Source organism: Pararge aegeria, chromosome 4, assembly GCF_905163445.1.
Source record: "Pararge aegeria chromosome 4, ilParAegt1.1, whole genome shotgun sequence".
NCBI classification, from domain to species: Eukaryota; Metazoa; Arthropoda; class Insecta; order Lepidoptera; family Nymphalidae; genus Pararge; species Pararge aegeria.
This window is the reverse complement of record NC_053183.1, coordinates 12,142,313-12,165,625: the sequence shown is the minus strand read 5'-3', so window position 1 is coordinate 12,165,625 and position 23,313 is coordinate 12,142,313. Positions and strand designations below refer to the sequence as shown.

At 35.4% G+C, this 23,313-nt stretch overlaps 1 protein-coding gene across 1 annotated transcript in view; it reads right to left on the bottom strand.

The window, feature by feature from the left end:
* The window catches only part of LOC120637665 (zinc finger protein 704), a 78,478-nt gene that overhangs the window by 38,394 nt on the left and 16,771 nt on the right, over positions 1 to 23,313 (bottom strand). The window contains exons 2-3 of the mRNA XM_039909595.1: positions 14,226 to 14,392; positions 117 to 244 (exon numbers count right to left, since the gene is read on the bottom strand). Coding sequence (XP_039765529.1) covers positions 117 to 244; positions 14,226 to 14,392 — 295 coding nt within the window. The remainder of the gene's footprint in view (positions 1 to 116; positions 245 to 14,225; positions 14,393 to 23,313) is intronic.

The following is a 23,313-nucleotide window of genomic DNA, read 5'->3' as shown; positions in this document are numbered from 1 at the left end:
AGGAATCAAGGATTATAAAAAAAAATCAATGGCGTGTCACACGTTGCTCTCATTCGATTTTTGAAAGCTGAAGGCAATGACCATGATTTAGCCTTAATTAGAACTCTGATACGTACTGGGTCGAGGTGAGTTCGGTGAACAGCTGAGCGACATAAGGACGAGCGCTGCGTTGCATTCATTCATTTGGTCATCTCTTTCTCCGTAGCCCAGGTCGCAGGAACTACTCGGACCTCGTTTACGTGACCTGCAAACAAAGTTTACAATGATAAGCTAGTTTAGCAGTTCCTTGCAGCAAAACTGCCTAGACCTGTATGTTTGTGGGAAAAAAATGGATGTTAATTCAGACTGGAAAAAGCATTGCAATTAAAAAGGATAGGAATCCAGATATAAAAGGGAGTTAATCATAAAATTATTTATTTATTTTATTTAATGATAAAAAAGGGGGGTCGGGTGGGTCTCAGTAAAGTTATGCTGTAATAAGAGGTATAATATAACTTAACTCTCTCTAAGAATATAATGCATCGGATATGATTTAACTTCTTGTTGGCATATTTGGAAGGTTAGAAATTATAAGACCTAGATTACCTAGGTTATTAGCGCAGAAAAAATCCTGCCACCGTTTTGCATTACTAACAAGTGCAAACATAATCTTTGCGGGCGATTATTTTATCTAAATAAGATAGGTATATGCTAATACTGGTACTGAAATAAAATTACATAATCCGACTAAAAAATAATAACCTCTTTACATAACAGTTCTAAATAAGTCCGGACGCAATAATTAACTTATTGTAAGAGATATCAAAAATCTTGATACTGGTACTGAAACTATTATGTTAAACTAATATTATATTAGAAAATAAGCTGCGGACACTTAGCGATCCTATACTGTATAGAAGAAGTTATAGAAATATTTTGAAAAGAGTTCTCAGGAACCACCAACCGCGACCGAAAGGAATCGCACCGTTACGTATTAGATGATACATAAAAAGCGCAACACTTCCTCGTTGTCAATACGCGTGACACAGATATTCCCCACTACCGATAATATAGGTTGCTTCAAATTAATTAAATAGGCAATTTTTAGGCTAGCGAGCTCCAGGTATAATTTAATCCCCACCCTAATAAATAATTTTGTTATGAAAGTCAGGGGTAGATGAATCTATTGCAGTCGTTCGATGAACTTAAATAACATTTGACCTCTTTGGCTGCTTGTTACTCTATTTTCACTGTCTGGAGAAGCAATTACAGATATTAATAGGCGAAGGTTGTATAAGGACGGAGATCATGATACCGTGCAACGACTCGACGCGACGGGGCGATCACCCTTAGCAGTGCCTACAAAATACCTACATATGTACGTAATTTGGACACAATTAATAGTAAAGTAGATGATATTCATATTAGTAGTTAACTTGATTGCATCATACTAATAATATGAACGCGAAAGTGTTTCTGTTTGTATATTTGCTTAGATACCTTTTAAGTTAGGCAAGTAAATGGTTACTGGGGGATTCTAAAAAACCGAGAAATAAACGCGGATGAAGTCTCGGGTAACTAGTGACACATAAAGCTTAAAATAAGGCAATAATAAAAATATTATTATCTTTTTTTAAATATTTTGTTTACTTCACATAAAAATGGTAATATATTTGACGAACACTAAAATATATTAATCGTTGTTTTGTGAAGTTATCAGCTAACACATTGTATTGTGCTGATAACCTACACGTAGCTATGCAATTTCATAAAGATGATGACTGATAGCACTTACGAATTGTTCTTAATTAACCTTCATAACTGTCCAAAAATAGACGTAAGTAGGCTTATCACAATAATACAACACATGGAAAAAACTTCAGTACCTACTCTACGGAAATTTAAATTATTGAAGCGTAGAAGACTTTTTTTCTTCTCATATTTTATGATAATAGATCGCAGGGAGTCTATATATGGGAGAAAATAACCAGCATTACGGCCGTATAGCTTTTGATTGATTTGACTGTCACCTGTAAGGTTGATTTGTCACCCAGAATTGAAGGATTCGGACAGACAGTAAGTATAGAATTCTCATGTGCGTGGGAGAAATGATTCGGGTAATAGGAGAATACTAGGCCTCCCGGTGGAACGAAGGGGGAAATTTGTTTCAAAGGCCGGCTTGAGGTGTGGTCAGATAGCATTATATTATACTTTCATTAAATCTCAATTCCGAAAATAAGTCTATGATGTTACAAAAAATTATGTGTGAATTTTTGGTGTGAAGGCATATCTGAATAAATAAAGAAGGTTTGAGCGGTTTTTTAAATTTTAAATGTGAAAGTATTTTAAATTCCCATAATATGACCAAGCATCATAAAGCTCAGAGCATTAAACATTAGCGTTTTGATAATTAAAAAGTAAAAGTTGCACATTTTACTATGGTAGTTTTAATTCGGTTCTATTTTATGTAGGTATAAAGTGATTGCGTAAAGTACTATGAATAATGAATAATTATATACAATTCTCTGTTAAAAATGAAAAAAAATGTATATACCATAACTTATATGTACATACATTTTTTTTAAAGAATTACGTGTGTATATATTTCAACATTTATACTCTATCATTTATTCTTTTTCTTTTTTTTTTTTTTATTATTAACAATTCTTAAAAATAAAATAAAAAAACACTATTAAAAATTTATAAAAACAAAACTTCCACCCTCTGCTTGCGGGGCTTTTGAATGCCCAAGCAACCGGCGGTCAGGGCTTCAGAGTGAGGAACCTCCTCACAATACGTGCCGTTTCAAGGACTACTGCCTTCTGTATCCGACCCTTGATCCAACAACCAAGCGAAAGCTTTTTAAAATGTTGGTCGAAGCTTTTCGCGAGAAGACCATTGACTGAAATGACGATCGGAACAATAACTGTCGACTCAACATTCCACATTGCGGTAATCTCGAGAGCAAGGTCCAAGTATTTAGATACTTTTTCCTTTTCAGCTTTCACCAGATTAACAGTAACATATTATTAAACGAATAATTACAATGTTAAATTTTACATTAAAAAAATATATATTAAAAAAACCACTCCTCCGCTTGCCGGCTTTTGGGTGCCAAAGCAAAGCAGGCAAGTGGGTGTCAGGGAGGAACTCACAATACTCGCCGTTTCAAGAATAACTGCCTGCGACCCTTGATCCAACATCCAAGCGAAAGCTTCAATAAATAAGTAATAATTATTACTCCTAGTTGGTCTAGTGTTTATGATTTTCAACTAAGGATTAAGAGATACTGAGCTTGATTCCAGGTTCGAATACCAAAATGTGAATGAGAAATCAAAATCAGGCGTAAGTTTATTTATATTTATCGCGTTATTACAAAACCGCTATACGGCTAGATAGAGTTCTTAGTACGAGAGATAAAAGTTAATTAATGGAATGGATAACCTGCTGTACTTCGCAAGATTAGCGTTAAGTGGTATCATCACGTACCATCTGCAGGTGAGAGCGTACAGCGAAAATCTGTCATAAAACAGACAAAATTAACAAAAATTCTTTGTAAATACGCCCTTAATTTCGTTTACAGTCTTCAAATTAAATCAGCATTCATTAAGGAGTCGTCACAAATAATAATGATGAAAAGAAGAGTGCCTGTCAAAAAATGACATTGCCAAAAAATATGACTTTCATTTAATACATTACAGGTTATTCGCCGGCGAGGGTGAACGCTCACAAAGTTCAAAGTTCTAAAGACCCGAGATAATTGACCTGGAGGCTGTAGACGTCCTAGAAGCAACAGGCGCCCATATGAATTACGTTCATTGACTTGCAGGGATCGCTGACCGAAAAAACCTATCGCCAATAAACTATTGCAAACCAGTTTTTTTATGACAGATAAAGCTAATATGTATAAAACTTTTTATGGTGTTTTACAATTTTTAGCTTATGCAGATAAATTTATTTTACCTATAAGGCTTGCTAGCTTACAACCGCGTGTATTTGTTTTGCCGGGATAGAAAGTAGTCATTATTCTTGCTCCATAACTCTCTCATAATGTAAAAAGATCAACTTAAATCTATTGCTCCGTGCATGAAATAAGGATAAACCAACGAACACATTTTTGCGTTTGTAATATTATAAAGTGCAAAAGTTATTACTGAAGATGCTTTAATAATAATATTTATAATAAATATTATTAATAATATAAATGTTAATTAAGCATCTGCTATAAAATAGATGTTAAAATCTAAACTTATTAAATCATAAATCACAGTCGATATCTAATAAAAGTCTCAGTTTTAGCAGCAATAGGTACCTTTATTCGTGGCCTTAGGTTCGACCTAAGTAGGCACCCCAGATACGAGGTGTGTTCACCCCGAGCGGCTGCGACCTTCTGCAGGGTCGCTATCCGATTCCAATGATTGTAAGTCACCTTAACATATTGCAGACATATTGTTATAGTCACCTACAGCTGTTGTTTGGTACATAAACGAGGTGCTAATTACATTATCAATTTTTCAAAGCTGTAATATGTCGAGACATTACCACAGACTTTAGCGGAAACGACAAAAAAAAATCGTTTTTGTAATGTGCTGTTCAATTGAAATGTAATGATATAACGTGTAATTATTAGATTGAAATAAACATGTTAAAGGTACATTAATCTGTAAAAAATATTGTACTGTAAATTTGTGTTTTGGCTCTATTATCTGTTTTAGGAATTAAAATGCATAATGCTATACTGCACATACTTAATTTTATTTGCAAATGTTGAACACAAGTTTATGTTCATCGGAATTATCGTTCGATAAAATATATTATGATCAATCGGACTACGATAAGGTAAGTAGGGGCAAACTAAGGTTATGCAATACAAGATAAATGTAAAGGAGATGGTCCATTATCATGTTTTTGGTATACCTATCATATAATTATGTCTTATCAAGAAACTCTTTGAATTTCAATTAAAAATAGAATAAAGTACAGAGGTCCAGAGTGAACAATCATTAAGTTCCTTTTTTTTTTCTTCATTATAAAATATTATAAAATGTTTCAAACGTTCGACTTGGTTATTTTATTATTACTTATAGGAGAGAATTTATATAATAAGGATTATCGCAGACGTCTGTTTTAATTATAACAAGTATACTTGAAAAATTCATAGTAAAAAACAAGGGATTCCTTGTTTTCCCTGGATTATAAGTAAACCATACCATAATATGTAGTATGCATTATGTAAGTCGTAATATATCTTTTATACATAATCTATAAGACAAGTCTGTCTGTTTCTTATGAGCATATCACTGCACCGCGGCGTCAGTGCGGAATGCATGAATAACTGACAAGAAAGCCGGCACGAAACTTAGGAAATTATATGAAGGTAACGTTCCAAAAGGTCAAAAAAAAAGCGAAAACTATCAAACTAACAATTAGTGTAGATGAATGTTTGTGTTATCAACACTGCCCCTGGTTTTACGCAGTGTGCTTATTTGGTCGCAATAATTGGATCGCACCGGCCGGCACGGCGTACGCCCGCGTAAAAATAGCAAAGACACGTAATTTCCTCTAATAGGCTGACGTAACGTGCAACGTATCACCTCTCGTTCATCGTGTACGATGATTTCAAGGCAGCTCAATGGAATTTCGCTCTTGTTTGATTTTTAATCTAATCATCGCAGAACGGGCTACGAGTACGTACGTCAATCGTAAAATAGTACGCGGATGCTATATCCTTACTTGTTTTATACTAGCTGTGCCCCGCGGTTTCTTCCTCATTAACCAATGGATATTGTTATTACTAACCATTCGAGCTGCGCGGGTGCATTACTCATAGACCTTAACTGAATCGCAAAGGAGAGATAGTGCAATAATTTATTTTAATTTTACATTGTTGACTTATATATGAACGTTTTATCTTTCTATGTCTACGTACGTACGATATATAAAAATATTTTTTTTTCATTATTTTTGACATAAAATGCATAATTTAATATCCAGTAACATTCGCAACAAATATTTGGCATGCTTTGAAAGCGACCTACACGGCGTCGGCTACTTCAAAGACTTAGGACGTACTGTACCACTTATAATTAGTATTTTAAATTTCCTTTGTTCTATTATTGTATGAATGTAAGAAAAATGAGTTACTAGGTGGTTAAAATAAGTTTTTAATAATTTTCACAAAGTTCTCAAAATAGCCTGTGTGTACAGCAAATAAATAGTTTGAGCGGATGAATGAACTAAACATTCATTGACCCATTGATTTAATATGTTACTATTGCATCGACCAGTATCTTGTAGTCAAGTAGTGAGAGGCACTTGAAGTGTTGCTCCATATTATTGACTGAGCGAATCAAGGTCTCTGAGTTCGCCTAGGTTTTGGTACCTAATTTGAGGGCGATTCACATGCAAGCAAATATATCAATGCAGGATGTCGTTTGATAGTACTATTAATACAGTGCACGAAACTTTTCATTAACTTAGTCATGTGATTATTTTGGATATAGTTCCTGTTTGTGTATGTCCCGAATAGTTTTTTTATAGAAGTATTCAAATTGTATTATTTCAGTCATATCAGCAATTAGTTATCACTTATCAAATAGTAATACAAAATAAATTATTTGCACAAGTGATTTAAAGTCATAACATCCGACGATAGATGGCTTAAGGCTTAAAAAGGATAAGTGTTTTCCTTAGAACACGAGGTCTTATTTCGAGGCGGATCAGTAGTTTCAAGGTGTACATTCATTTAAACTCCATTTTTTAACCTGAAGTTTATCCAGTATTTTGTAATTTTACAGTTTCAAGTACTTATGTTGCATATACAAGATAATACAGCGAGGTTACTATACATTTTATGAATTACTTAATGACAAGGTAGATTGGAAGCACCCAGCTTCGCTCTCATCTCCCGAAAAATGATTGTAAATGTTGATGTTGGAAAAGAGCAACTACTGAGTTTCTTGTAGGCTCTTCTCGGTAGAATCTGCTTTCCACACCGATGGTAGAGTCACTACAAACATACATACTTGACGTTTCAAAAGTGCTTATTTAAGTAGCCCTACTTGAAATAAAAGAAATTTTGAATTTGAATTTATAAAATAGGAAAAAAAATTGTGTTTTTATGAAAAATAAAAGCAAATTTCGCCATGTATTTTTATTACATTCAAAATATATTTGATACTTAAAAGTAAATAAAATGTTTGTTTACATTTAAGTATCAAATTAATATTTCCTGTTGTTTTAAAAATTAAAACAACAGGAAAACAAATGAAATTTAGTTTGGCTGTAGCCGGCCGGTTGCACGCCGGCCGGTATCTGCGTGCAGTTTGCTCGATTCGCTTATGCTCGGCCCGTAGTACAGGCACCGGCATATAGATTATAGTAGCCACGTAACATTGAGAACGACCTTGCTGCCTGTTGCCGCGCCACCAACTCGCTACTAATACCGACTATTTACAATAGTTAATATTTACAATATGTACGTTTTTCTTTATCCATCCGCACTTTAAAGCATACATTATCAAAACACGCAAGAGCATTCAATTTCAATTAAGCACTTCCTGCTACATTAAGGTATGCCGAATTAATCTTTAGTAGTTTCAAAAATGAAGCCATATTTGAAAGGGGCCAAAGAAACAATAGAGTGATGCTAGTCCTATTGTACGATTAACATATGGAATGACATCGTGAATGTTAAGTAATTTCTTATAAGATAGCCATCACTTGTTGAATTAATTTAGTTTATTTAAAACATGTCTTTGTTCTTCTTGATCTTACAATGGGAAACTACTGATTTTAATTGTTATAGATACGTACTTTGCAGCATCGTATTGGAACAACTGGCTTTCTACGTTCCTAACTAGGTGCAGATCTTTAGGCTTAGAAATTAGTACATATAAATGCCCAAGAATAAATAATGTCTAATATTCATTTATTTCTGAATTAGTCGTTCAAACTGGTTTAATCAAGAGTTCATAGTTAGTTAGCCCTATAATTGTGTTAGAGCTGTGTGACCTCTCTTATATCAGAGAGGAGGCCCTGGAGACAATAATACGTTATGAATGATATATAAAGTTAATAGTTTTGCATTTTAAAAAGACGTTGTTTATTTGGGCGCATTTATGTAAAGAACACTGAAATTCTGTAGCGGGAGTAAAAAATTTCGGCGTTGACATGCAAGTGGCAGTTGATGTAGGTCGCGAAGCCATTTTTTATGGATACAAAAAGTGCGATTGAACTAGCGCAATACATTCTGTCGGCAAGCCCCCGCCCCACTCCGCTGGATTCGGATGAGGTCATCGTTGTTCTTGTTCGAGCCACACTTTAGATATTAGGCGGGTTCGCTGAACAATGCACGTTTTTGCCTACACCTCTAGTTGCTTTATTTCAGCTACGAAACGATTTGAAAAGGTATTTTTTTTGTTCTTTAGGCGTAACGATTTTCTTGGAACGTGTACAGTTCGTAGAAGGTTAAGCATTTCTTAAATAATCCGTCGCATGCTAACGGTTGCGGTGACCTTTTGTGGTATAATCCCTGCCTTGGACTCAATCGAATGTCAGTAACTTTTTATGATATTCTTATTTTCGTCAGCTTCTGAAGTCATAAAATTACGTTTTTCACCAGTAATTTTATCAAAAGTTTCGTACGTTAAATAAGAAAATTAAAATGCAAATTAGTTTTTTCTTCATTACACGCTTGTCTTCAATCATATCTTACAAATTGCAAGATGAATTCTGTCTTTAGATCCTCGTATTCTGGAAATAATTACTTGCTTGTAGGTACCTATGTTGAGCAGTTTTTTGTTCCCGCGTACAGTGGAATAACCTGCAGGTAGGTCGATGGAAAGTCAGCGCACAGTTTAATTTGGATGACTAATCGTTCATATGTCCTTCACAACGTTAATTGTTACAAGATACTTTTGAATAGTGTTGAACCGCGTTGAAACAGGAAGTTTAACATCAGCTCGTGCTCATATTTACGTAGAACCTTCGGCCAGCCGTGAAGGTCTAGTAGCTGGATTCGTAACAACAGATTCCGTAATCTATAGCCATCTAAAGGGATGAAGGAGTTTAAGGATTTCTACTGAAGCGGATACGAGTAGGAATAGACCAATAAGATTATAATTAGATGACGTGATACACAACGACGTCTCTGTAACGTTGTATCTGTTCACAGTTAAATATTGAATAGAAAAGATCTTTGAAGGCAAAGGAAGGTTTTGATTTTTGAACTTACAGACTTCATATTTTAAAACGGATATATTAGATACAATAATACAACTGAAAATTGGGTTTTAATTCTAAATACCACAAACAGGGATCGTTTGATGTTTATGTTGTATATATATATATATATATATATATATATTAGGCTTAAAACATAAACAGGTCCAGGAATTTTGAGTAATATAAGTATGAGTAAGAGAGTTAAGCCATATATGCGTTGAAATAGGCCAACAAACACACTTTTCCTCATTACCAATTACAATAGAGGTTAAACAGAAAACCAGAATGATACATATAATATTGTTATTCCGTAGGACGAGTAACTTTACATAGAGACTCATTTTGCATAATGTTAAGTGTCCATTTTTTGTGGCACTTTCTCTAGGAAGGCCTTTTACCCGCACCTGCCAAATGAGATAACGGCCTCAGCACCAACGAAAGCAAATGTGCCCAGCGAGAAAGTTCTTCGAGTGAGGAAAGAGAGAGGGAACCTTCCATCTCTTTCAATGTTGCGCAAACATATGCAAAATCACACTCCACATTATCTGTTTCCCAACAAGGCACTGGTATCTAGTAAAGTTCTCGCAACAGTTACCTTATTCTGGTTTTAGCCTGTCTGTGTCTGTTTCCTTTTGGGGGTCGCTTTTATAACAAATTTAACATCCTATTCCAGAACATACGCTTTTATATACTTTATGAACAATATATTCACACGTACTTTAAGCCAAGGTTAGTATATGTAGTTTTTGGATTTCTTTAAAGAAAGATTCATAGAAGCAAGCGGTTTTCATTTATAAAACATACCAAAAAGTTGATTTCAAAAAGAGCAGTTGCCGACTTCGCGGCTTCTTCTCAGTTATAACCTGCATTTCAGAATGGTAAAAGAGTCATATTAAACCTTTTTTTTTTTTTTATGTGACTACAAGATAGTCCTTGACTGCAATCTCACCTGGTGGTAAGTGATGATGCAGTCTAAGATAATAGCGGTGCCGGGAATGCCGGGAATCGAACCTGGGACCTCGTACTTAAATTCACAGTGCTCACCGTTGAGCCAGGGAGGTCGTCAAAGCTATACATGAAACTTCAAAAGAATGCTTATAAAAATTAAGCATAAACATGTCAACTGTTTATGGATATATTGTGTTCATTTATAATTGTCATGGACCACAATTTTTGGGAATGCCGCATCATACAAGTTAACAGTTCATACGTTGTACGTCACGTACAATTTTGTATGAAACTTAATGACTGAGTAGGCATTACAAACGAAGTCGCATAAAATGATTGCTAATTAAATAATTAAAATTGTACATCAATGCCGCTCATGTATTTGAATGTTAAAAATCATTAAAATAAAGTTGCTTCAAATTTATCGCTACCAAGAAATGCCAGTCAATTTTGCCTGCAACCACAATGTCTCTATTCTGTTGTCAGGTAACACATTATTTAATAATAGGTTGGCATGCGTAGCTGCTCGCGACGCAGTGTGCCTCGCCCATGACACTCAAATATCTCATTACCATACAACACTGTGTGTTAATTAAGGGAATACCATTTTCGACATTGAAAGTTGGTCCAAACGTCCAACAAATATTTGATCCACGTTAGAAAGCCGCTGCCATGAGAATGCTATAATTTGATGTTACTTATCAGTTATCATAGAATAAATGGGTCTGTCAGTTTAATAGATTAGATTCTTATGTAATTAACGCATATTATGTATTCTGTGACGTCAAATATGATAATTAATTTTGAAGTTTCATTTGAGGGTCCTAGTGTAGAGTTACCGTATAATGATGAAGTCACCTATGAGAAAAGGTTTCATATCAATAAATTGTCCTTAAAGGACAATTTATTGATATAAAACCTTTTCTTTCGAGAAAAGTCGAGTTTCTTAGAACTTTAAAACGTAAGAACCTAGGTAGTTAAAAGTTTGTGAATCATGCAGTCTGAAATTTAAATAGAAAGGGAGACTATAGGGCGTGATAAGTTGGTTGAAACTTGAAAGTACGTGAAGCTTGCAACATCAAAATGCGGGTTGTACTGTCGCCCTACTGGCCGACTAAGCCTGCTACTCTACCTGTCGAGGACGTTAAGACATAGTATGAATTCTAAACATTGTCTGAAATTGGACTACGGATTCTTAAGGAACTGTGCTCTAGGAACTTTGTGTATTCACATAAAAATACTTGATAGAACGATATGAATGCTTAGAAATAGTGTAATTGTTATTTCGACACGTGAATATCGTTGTATGCGGCACTTCTCTAGTGTGTCGTTTTGTTCCATTTTCAAACTAGGTCACTGTGTCATGGCGGCCGCGCCGAGTATCAAGCGAACGGCGCCATCCTCGAATTTCGTTGATTCACATTTTAAATTCAATTCAGTAACAACTAACTGTAATGTCTCTGCATTTTACTGGCATGGAGATTGTGTGTGTTCACATTTGAATCAGTCGAAGTATCCAAGGAAATCGAATCTTAAGCTTTCACTTCGCCAAGGCACTCTACAGTGATTGCAAAAGTTCCAATCACGACTGGAATTTCTATAACCGTCTAAATTACAATAATGCATACTATTAAAATTACATAAACATTGAATAATAATGAACTCGTAGCAATAGGTCTTAACCTCAGTACCTGTACAACCTAAAGAACTAATATTATGTATGTAGAGCATTTAGCTACTTAACAAAATTAATTGACTATTGATAGACACAAATTAACTTTAACGAAATTCATTTGTGTCCAAATTTGTGTGCCTTTTACTATATATTGTAGTAATACTTAATACATTACCGAAGCAATAAAATTATAGTCTTATTTGCATAGATAGAATCTGGGCAGTGTGGGTAAATCTACTGATCATTCTTTGTGAGTTTTTTTTTTGTTTTGGCTTCTGTTGTGAAATTTAGATCGAGAGTAGGTAGCTAGGTCTCGCCTCTCACTGGCGTCATGATGAAAAGTGAAACTGCGTTGCCGGCGATCGTCACGTTGCGGCGGCCATTTAATGCTGTTAGTTCCGGTTCCACAGCACTACATTATGAGTTACGATAATAAGAAACTTACTATCTCCTACATTGGTACCTGCCATAATAACTCAAAATCTGGAAATATAAAGTTCCAATTTATCTCGTGATACTTACTGATTTTATCAATTTTGAATTTGAAAGTAAGGTATTTACGTTTATCCTTCCAATTGCAGTATTATTTTGTGTAAAAAGTGGCTTTTATATTGGAATAACAGTCTATACTTATACTTCCAATCGCGAGGTAAACTTTGAATGCCCAAAAAATCATCGTTCATATAATCAACACGACCTATACTTAGTACTCGCCCTATTTCACGAAGTTTGGCTAAGACATGATGACGTCTTTAGCCTTTTAATACTGATAGAGGTACGATGCGATTTAACGCAATTGCCTTTGGCAAACTGCTTGCATGAGCATGCCTGTCTCTACCTAAGACTAGGACGTAGGCTTAATTTCCTAGACAATCAGAGTTTTATAGTCCCAATCTAAGCAAGATCTGTTGGAATTTTTTAATAGTATTCATTGTGGCATTGTCTGTCCCTCTCCTTAGCTAGTCTAGGAGGTGAGGGGCGCGGGAGGCAGCCGCAGAATGTAGGCAAGTGTGACAAGGACACGCCCGTACTCGCGCTAACACTTCCATCCAGTTTCTAATGTGCTCGCTAAGAATTTCGCAACATAGCCCGCGCCGGTCCCGCTCTACCGATGCACGATCGCGAACGATTACACCTACAAGTCAACCTACCACAATACCAGTACATGGTACGTGTGAAACATTGTAACAGCGAGGTCACGTTTTAGCACAATTGATATTATTAACTGTTAAATGTACTGCTTTTAAGCTCTTGGATCTATTTTAATTGTACGCTCAAACAGGAAATTCTCCGGCCTAGGAAAACAGAAAAGGACGCAATCGTAAATGAAAGAGTTTGATAAGGGTTTGTTTTGAGGTCAGATTGTTTGCAATAGATGCGACCTTCTTTGTTAACGAGGTGAGCTGCTAATTCAAGGCGAAATTACATTGATATTTTCATTAAGTATTTCCTAGATCTAGAATAAGTAATTGTTAACTCCGTTAGAAAATTTTACTTTATTATATTAATTAATAGCATGTGATTAATTTATTATAGCGTCTTGCACCGATTGCATAACCTGCGTTACGTAAACGATAAACGGCCTAACTTCCTTAGCGTAATGAAATCTTAATAGTCTGGAATATTTATAGTGTCTACTTCTATAATAATACCTACAAGGTAAAGGTGTGGCTCAACGTAACAACATAAAGAACGAAGCTTAGCTAAAATATATCATCTATTTTGTAAGTGAAAGGCAATTTCAACTAAAATTAATACTGGAAAACAATGTTATATTGTATGACTACTCTATCCCTACCCACCCATGTCTATGCGTACTGTTTGCCAGTATGGTGTACAGTTACTGTAACATTAGTAAAAGCAGGGATAGGTATTATTACTTCTCAACTAATAGTATAATGTTGCTGCGTGAAAGAAGGATAAACGAACAAACTCACTTTCGTGTTTATAACGTTTGCCCGCGACTACGCTCACTGTAGATTATGTCAATCAGTCCAGATGGAAGCTACAATTTGTCTTTTCTGTAATCCTGACAACGTCATTGAATGATTTTAGAGTCGTGAAAGCGTTTAAAACAAACCAATAAAAAACTTACATTCTCATTAGTTTTAATATCAGTTGTAGACTAGATCGGGGCAAGAAGTGTCTTCGATCAAAGACCTTCTTCGATTAAGGAAACTTTAAGGAATACAATATTTCTTCTTAGATCGAATCTAAAGGAACTCGAGCATACTCGGGCCTACAAATTACCTTAAAAATATCACGTCCAGTTTATTCACCGTTGCTGCACGAAAGAAGGTCAACCCAAGAATAACACTTTCGCTTTCATAATAATAGGTATTACGGTTTCATAAATAGACCTTTAGCGTATCTTATCAAAATCGGAAAACATATTTACCCTTGCATATGATGTGCAGGCACTTCTATAGTCGCAGAGGCTCGACGACGGTCACCGGCCATGTCCGCGAGTCTTGCGAAATCCGTATCTACATCCGCAAGCCTCGCCGACTTTCGAGACTCCAGCAGTCTTATCTCTTCTAATCTCTTCCTTAGTTCTATGGGCACCTTTAACAAAAGAAACGATTTCTATAAAGAAAAAGTTTATACAAACGTTTATTGTACAAAGACATTGCTATCATTGTATCATCTTGTTGGACGGAGATATTCGGATAGCTACAAATAATAAAGTCAATTAAGCGAGTATTCAAGTTATTTTTAAGTATAGAAGGCGTCATACACGTATGTTACGTAATGCAATGGAACAAACAACAGCATACACGAGATCAATATGGCACCGACCTTCGTGCGGTCCGTGTTGGGCATGACGTCATGACCTAGAACAGTTTGCAGCGGATCGAGATGCATTCCGCGTCATTAACACTGTACCCAGACTTGCTAACTAGCTTCACGATCAGAAGACTATTTACTTACTCATAATTTTATAATAAACTGTAACGTATAGGAAGATTTCGAAGCAAAGATCCATAAATGCATAAAAAACCTGTACATGTCCCGAATTTTTGATATTTCGACGAACAAGGCAATGCAAAAATAAGTACCTAATGTCTTATCTAAGGATATTCCTAGGCATAAATCATCCTATAGCTATCACTTAAGAGTTGATGAGAATGAGAATTTTTTTTTTTAGACATCGCTTAATCATTAGGCTTTTGATTTAGGCAATGCCTAGGGTAGGGAAAACGAGCATAAACGTCTTAAGGCAAAGTAATCAAAGAATAGTTATTTGCAATACAATTAAATACTCCATTAGAGGGTACGTTTCTTATAAACTCACATAATATTCAAAATAGTAGTAGGTAGGTATTAATAAGGTAGGACGAATTGTCACTTATATATTTCTTTAAGTAATTAAGTAAACGAGTATGTCAAAATGAGGCTACTTACACATTTAATTTTCAAAACGTTACAAAATTAGAGTAATGACGAAAATAATTAACCCCGTTTACCGAATCTTTGAAGTAGGTATCTAGGATACCTACTTCAAAGATTCGGTTAGTTCGGTTGTTAGTAGAGAGGTGCATATTTCATTTGCTACGTGTCTATTTTCATACAGGCTGCAGAATTTATTTTAGTTTAACTGCTAAAAGGAAAAATAGCAGAGATATTTGGATGCAAGCTATGAAAGTAATCAACATGACGGTACGTAAATACATATATATATATTTTTATTCTACTAAAAATTAGCCCTTGATTATAATCTCACCTTCTAGTAAGTGATGATGCAATCTAAAATGATAACGGGCTAACCTTAGAGGTATGGCAGTTATATTAAAACTATAACCCTAATGGGTTTCTATGCGCCATCGTACCGCAACGTTAAATCGCTTCGCGGAACGTCTTTGTCGGTAAGGTAATTAGCCACGGCTGAAGCGTCCCACCAACTCAGACCAGAGGACATTCGGAGAAATTTCCAAATCACCCCTGCCGGAGATCGAGCCCGGCACCTCCCGCTTAAAACGACTGCCCCAGGGAGGTCGTCAAAGATATATTCGAATATACACTGTCCATTCCTATGTTTAAAAAACGTGTAATATGCATGTTGTTAGTGCTCTTAAATAAATAAATAAATAAATAAATAATGTAAGAACAAATTGCCAAGGCTATTTCTATGGAGGAAAATTCGCTTGCGGTGAACGTGCACAAGCGCACATCATGGACTTTCACTTTTCGGTAATTTGGTATACGCGGACGTGGCTCCGAGCGGTCCCTCACTATACCGGAACAATGAAAGTTGTTTTAATGAGTTGAATTATGTATGCAGAGTACTTAGTTTTAAGACACTGACAGAAGTCGTTACGACGTCACGTCAAAACGTTTTGTATTCTCAAAATAACAATTTAAGTAGAACTATATATCTGATCCAGACTCCAGTCAACAGACAGTGAGTTTTACCACCGCGGAGTATAAGTCGATAGAAGTCAATTTTAACACCGCACATATCCATAGCGAGTGGTTGCCCATTTTTCATACAAAAAATAGATCTAAATATATAAAGATAGTTGAAACCTTTGGATTTTAGAAGATGCTGCGCTGTATGCGTAAATGTCAGTTATATTGGTTGGACTAATTACTGGCGTAGCAACTAGCAATCTAAGTGGAGCAGATCAATGCCAATCATTTGTTCGCAGTGAACGTGCGCGGGCGCAGCTGCAGTTCCGCTCATCGTCTCCCTCTATCCCCCCCTCCCCCCACTACACCTCCACGTTATGTAAAAAAGTGACAACTGTTGCACAATTGCTCGATCCGATGGCGAAACTTGGCCGCCTATAAATGCCAGTGAAAGTCACCGAGTGACTTTGACATGATAACTGATAATACAGCGTCATAATAACTGTAATAGATCTAGCCTTAATTTAAAATCGTAACTAGAACCCATGTAAGTTTTTTGTTTCAACTTGGGAATCTTCTCAGAAGATGCCTTACCTCTTTTAGTAGGATCCGGTTATGCAAGATTATTTCACACTTAAACTAGCTATATAGGCTATAACCACAAGGTAATCTTGGGAGGTTACAGGGTTTCGGGATCCCTCCCGTTTCGCAGTGCGTCAAACAGTAATTCCATATTAATTTACTTGCAGTGACTATTAGCATTTTCATTTTCACTGTATTTACAAATATACATTAGATAGGTTACACGTTATTTTATTACATTTTTATTCTCAAGGGTATTATTTAAATAGATAATAATCAAAGATAATTCGATGCGTTTATACTTCCGCATAGTTCACTGAGTGTGTAATAACCACGTTTAGGTACTTCTTTATGTAAATAAGTAGATAGAATTAAGGCACATCAATCATATTTATTTTCCGAAGATGAACACGAATAAATTATCAATAACTAATATACTCTTTTCAAAGGTATGATGGTTGATAGTATATTGTGTCTTCGTAACCATCAAGGTCTTCTTTGACCTACAGATCCTGAATAAAATAAAATTGTGTAGGGTCAGAAGTTGTTTATGGTTTATGGTATAAGATGGTATCTATTCTTTGGTATGCAGTCTATTCCTCCAGACGCAATAACATCTCACTGATATTAGCCATCAAAGTTGCATTTCCAGTAAGCTGGGCACTATTGGAATCTGGATTGCGAAAGCTCGACCGGCTCTGTTATATGTTGATGTTGTTGCTTCGCCAATAGATTAGCATTCTCTTGAGCAAGCGTTTACCCTCAATGCTTCATTTTCACTTGGCACGCATTTTTAGTTAAAGTACAAAAACTCTATATTCCTTTTCCATTTTTAAAGCTTTGACATGTAGCTTCTATAACGCAAATTTAGATTATAAAATAAGAAAATGATTTTGCCTAGGTAATTTTTTGCTTTTTAAAATGTCATATAACATTTATTAATAAAATATGTGCTGCTTGATATCATAAAAAGTAGGGTTCATTATCTCATAACGTATTTAAAAATAAAATCACCTTGACAATTTTAATTGAAAACAAAGAAAGAATGCGATTAATACGCACAAGATATTATATACAATACTGAAGCGAAAGTTATCGGTAAGTGGCATTGACTGTAGGACTCCTAGCGAGTCATTGGCTGCAATATTATGACGTACGTTGCTTACCTACCGACGTCGTTTTACGTATGTGCCGATTACATTTTTTTGAATCTGTTACTTTATTATGTTACAATTAACTACAGTTTCACATAAATGTATTTTTTCAGACAACGATTTAATTAGATTTTTAGATAGGTACCTATCTTAATGCGAAAATGTCTGCCTGTTCCCGCCGTAACTCAGAACTCTGTACACGCGGTACACGACATATTGTTTGGAATAGTGCTTGTCTAGAATATATACTTCAATGAAAAGAGCGCCGTTAATCGACAAACAATAATTTCACTTTTTCATTTAGTGAATGACAGAAGTATATCAAATATATCTTATTGCAACGTAAAAGAACGCGATTACTCGTCCGAACAAGACATACCTACTACATATATTGAAACGAAAGTTATCATAAGTGGCATTGACTGTAGTGCTAGTGTGTCATTGGCTAGAATATGACGTACGTTGTCAGGCTTGCTCACCGACGTCGTTTTACGTGAGTTTTACGTATGAGTTTTACGAAATCTAAATTTTGGAATTAATAGTTTTTGATGTTAACAACCATTCGTCCGCAGGGCATCACTCATCAAAGTTACATGGTCCATGCTAACTCAGCCTGCCAGTGTCGCTTTCTTTCAATGGTCGAATACAAACAAATCCTAAAAATTTCTGAAACCAGAACTATCTCTATACAAAATTTTCTACACCTGCCTCTGTCAAAAATGCTTTTCGTATCACGACGACAGTTGCCATCATGTTGGAAAAGAATGAGGGATCTTTCCCAAAGGAATTTTATTTCAAATCGATAAACTTGGGAGACTTGAGAGTAAAAACATATCGAAACCAGCGAATGAAAGAAATGATCGAAGCTCATGAAGGGTTATTTTTTTCTGGTGTATTGCGTTGCGATGCGATGCCCAGACCTGACACTGACAACCGACGTAGTGCGAGTATCTTTGCTTGGATATATTTATTGCATCCAGTTAAGCTGCGTGTGCATTATTGTCTGTCGATACGTTATTTAATGTCTAATAAAATCATAGAAATATAACTTCTTGTGTCATAACGTTTTCAGTGGGGCGAAAATTTATTCGAGTGAATAAGGCTGATCGTAGATTACGGGAAGAACCGTAAGCAACACATTTTCCACGCTTTTACGCAAAAACGACTTCACCGATCCTCATGAAAGTTTGTACACATATTCTTGAAAGTGCTAGAAGTAATATAGGATACTTTTATTCCGACATTAAGCTCGATTCCTTTGGGAGAGGGGATAAAGTGTTCGACGATTTTACACCATAACTCCGTTAATTTATAACCGATTTAAATAATCATTTTTGTACTATAGAGGTATTTAACCTAGGTGTTTCATTTTGCCCAAACTTTGTGTAGATCTGATGAATGAGGTTGGAGATAGATAGAAGTGGTTGGAGAAGGAAAGAACTCATCAGCGGACAGCAGCAAACCCCTCATTTAAGGCTTAGCGATACTGAATACTTTAAAAACAAAATCAAACGCAGACAAAGTCGCGGGCAACAGCTAGTAAACTATAAACTGATGTGGTGGTGGCTAGTTATTTTGGGTCGTTAAATTCGGATCCCTTGTACTTTTCACTACGTCATTCGCTTTTTCTTACTAGTTGATAGACAGAGCTCGGCCGGGGAAGTACTACCGCCATGATTATTCTTGCCGCCAAGCAGCATTACTCTGTTTCGGTCAGAAGATCGTGGTTTATTTATAAGCACATGTGGCTTAACACCTACGCCACAGGGCGGTGTTTTGTAGGACGTGTTTTTTGCATGCCCTGCGAAGTGTTCATCCCATTGTTCAACTGTTGGTTTCTTCGGATATAAAGCGTATGTTACTATCCGGCCTTTCAACTTACTATATTCTAAAAATCAAGTTGATTGTAAGCTTAGTTAAAGCGCAATGAAATTACAAATAAACACAATTTCGCTTTTATAATATACTAGTATACTTCGACAATACACACATCGCTATCTAGCCCCAAAGTAAGCGTAGCTTGTGTTATGGTTACTAAGATGACTGATGAATATTTTTATGAATATAATACACATAAATACTTATAATATACAGATAAATACGCAGACACTGAAAACATTCATGTTCAGCACACAATTTTTTTTTTCCAGTTGTGGGAATCAAACCCACGGCCTTGGACGCAGAAAGCAGGGTCGCTGCCCACTGCGCCAACCGGCTGTCTATATAAGTAAGGATGTTTTCCGATTATCATTACCTAATGATAATCGGAAAACGGAATCGGTGGGCTATATGTTTAGTTATTCGATTAAAAAATCTATTTGAGATTAACACTCGTACCAACATTCACCATCCAGTATGTTTCGCCCCTAGTGACAATGTGCCAGCAACTTTAGATGTTACGCATGCAGTGTTGTGCCGTGGCGTGCGTTACCGTCATTTTTTACGTACCTACCTGTGCGTTGATTATTTATTGCATCTACTTCGCAAGCGTTACGATTGTTTCTACTCGTTATTTACTCTCACATTATTACCTGTTCTTTGTACCGTGATTTTTATTAGCTGGAAATTTGGTAGCTGATATGACGCGTTCATTGGCTTTGAATGCCTATTCATGTCGACATTGTTACGTAGGTAGATACGTATCTCTGCGTAGATTATTTTTAACGACTAGTTGATTTTCGTTGAGCTTGCTTGAAATGCATTATTAAAGCATACGACGGAAAATATGCAGAAGAATACAAAATGTTTGTCCATGCCTCCAGTGACCTTACGGGTATTCACTGGCAATATGATCTCTGACCGTTTACCGGAACCAGTTAGATGGGATTATGTTGTCAAGTAGTTAGGTACATAGACAAACATACAATTCAGTATATACTAATAAATTTATTATTCACATATCTAGGTACAATTTTGCTGTAATGTAGCAGAAAAGAATTGTTTCCTGAGACAGGTTTGGAAAACTGCTAGAGATTGCTCTACATATTAATACTTGAAGTTTAGTTTTATAAGTGTCCCATAATATATCGCTGCAATATTTGTTTAGTGAAATTTCATAAGGGTTTTATCAGGTTGCAGGTTTAGGCTATAAAGATAGTGTGCATATAGAGTTGAGTAATTTGTTATAACTACTTGGTTTTGAATATCTTTACATTAATCATTGTAACTGTACTGTAAAATACTGTAGTAGGCGTTATGTGTACTGTTTCAATGTATTTCAATTTTAATATGTAGGAGGTATCAAATATTTTTCTTATGTTGATCAAATGTATACTTTGCTGCTTTTTCCTAGTTATTTGTGTAACTATGTCAATTGTATTTTAAAGATTAGAAAAGTTTTAATATATAATTTTACTTTCAACGGTGGTGGGATGGTAACAAAAATAACTTACAATTCATACCTACTCTTGTTTTCATTTATTCAAAGTTCAATAACATTCAACAATATCAGCGATGAAAAGTACAAAAACATTTAAATACACTTTGAATTGTAATAAATAAGGCCTTCGAACGCGACGTGATGCTTTACAAAAGTGAAATCTATTTGCTTTACTTATATCATACACCATCTATTTTCTGATAATAAAACCTCTTTTTCTTCACGAACAAAGTTATATATAAGAGAACATTATAAAAATATTTCCTGAAATGGAAGTTTTAAATTTTGGCTGGTTTTTAAGGATGAATCTACAAAACAAGAAATCTCCGTAGCTATTTGCCAATTTGCGTTAATTTTTGCTCATTCAGTAACAGATGCTTTCAAATCATCATCATCATCAACCCATTGCCGGCCCACTACAGGCCACGCGTCTCCTCCCACGATGAGAAGGTGTTGAGGCCGTAGACTACCATGCTGGCTCAGTGCGGATTGGTGGAATTCACACATCACATCACATCTTTGACAACATTATGGAGAACTCTCAGGCATGCAGGTTTCCTCGCGATGTCTTTCTTTACTGTTGAAGCAAGTGATATTTTAAATGCTTAAAAAACGCAGATATCTTAGAAAAGTTAGGGGTGCGTGCGTTATATACTAAAAACTGGTCGATGTATTCGACGTTGGCCCCCGAAAGTGGAGTCGAAGTCCTACCGACTGGAATATCAAATAGGTCCTGTTAATTATTGGTTAACTTACAAAACTTAGTCTTTAACTATCTTAAGTAACAGCTATATCTGTAATAAAATTTACCCAATTTTTATACTTCGCAAACAACAGGTTGACGATATGCACTGAAAATCTTAAAATAAACAGGCGGACAATTATATTAATTTCCTCGCTGCTTATAGCCCAAACGACCTCAAAATACTTATAAAAACATTTTGTTTTAATATGTAGAATTTTTGGTTTGAATCAATGGTCAAATATTAGTATAAATATTAGTTACTAGGGGTGTTAGTTAGGTACATAATTACAACGTAATTTATAAATTCAGAAAATTTCATTAAGAAAGAAGGCTTTGAACCACGTCTACGGTAGGACAATGCACCAAGAATTTATTGCTTTGTGGTTCAGTGAACAATGGACTATCATACTTGAGACGACCGATAACTTTGCAATGTCGCCAGTTTAAGCAGTTGCGCGATAAAAATGACGATAAGTGTTATCATTGCGTATCGGAACAAAACAAATGCAATTTTAAAACAAACTGCATATTAAAAAGATTGCGTTGTTTAACATAAGGCGCGTGTTGTAGAGATAAGAATAGGCGATACCGTGATAGATGGGTGTCGTTGATTCTCTAAATATTCAGTGAGCCTGCAGTTGGGAGTCACGTTGGCACGCATGCATAAGCAATTCAATGGTAACAGGCGCTCGTGCACTATTAAATAGGTCAATAGCTTCACCTTCGAGCTATAGAAATATCAACCTTACCCACCACTTGGTTGGCACGCTTTTGTAATTAAAAAAAATATATAATGATCTATCCGCTCTATATGACCACTTTCTTTTGAGTTCAGAAGAGTTCGTAATTTTATTTATAAATTCGTCATTATTTGTATATTGGTTCAGAAGGTAATTTTCGAACTACGAAGGCATAAGTTTAAACTATGTGTTTAGCATATTTATTAAATTGAGCTTTAAAAATGGTTCACATTTAAATTTTACAATTTCCTAATGACAAGGCTCATTCATCACACACTAGATATATTAGTAAGTGTATAGTTTTAAAATATAATTCTGGATAGGAGCAATCTGTCTTCAAAACCTATAGTCGAGTCACTATACATATACGATTCAAATATGTCTATAACACGGCCTTCTGAAAATAAAATATGAATTTTGAATTAAGATCGCAAAAAGTTTTGATTTTAACAAATAAAAACAATTTGATTTATTAAATAAAATTCAAAATTCAAATTTTCTTTATTCATGTAGGCCTATCACACGCATATTATATA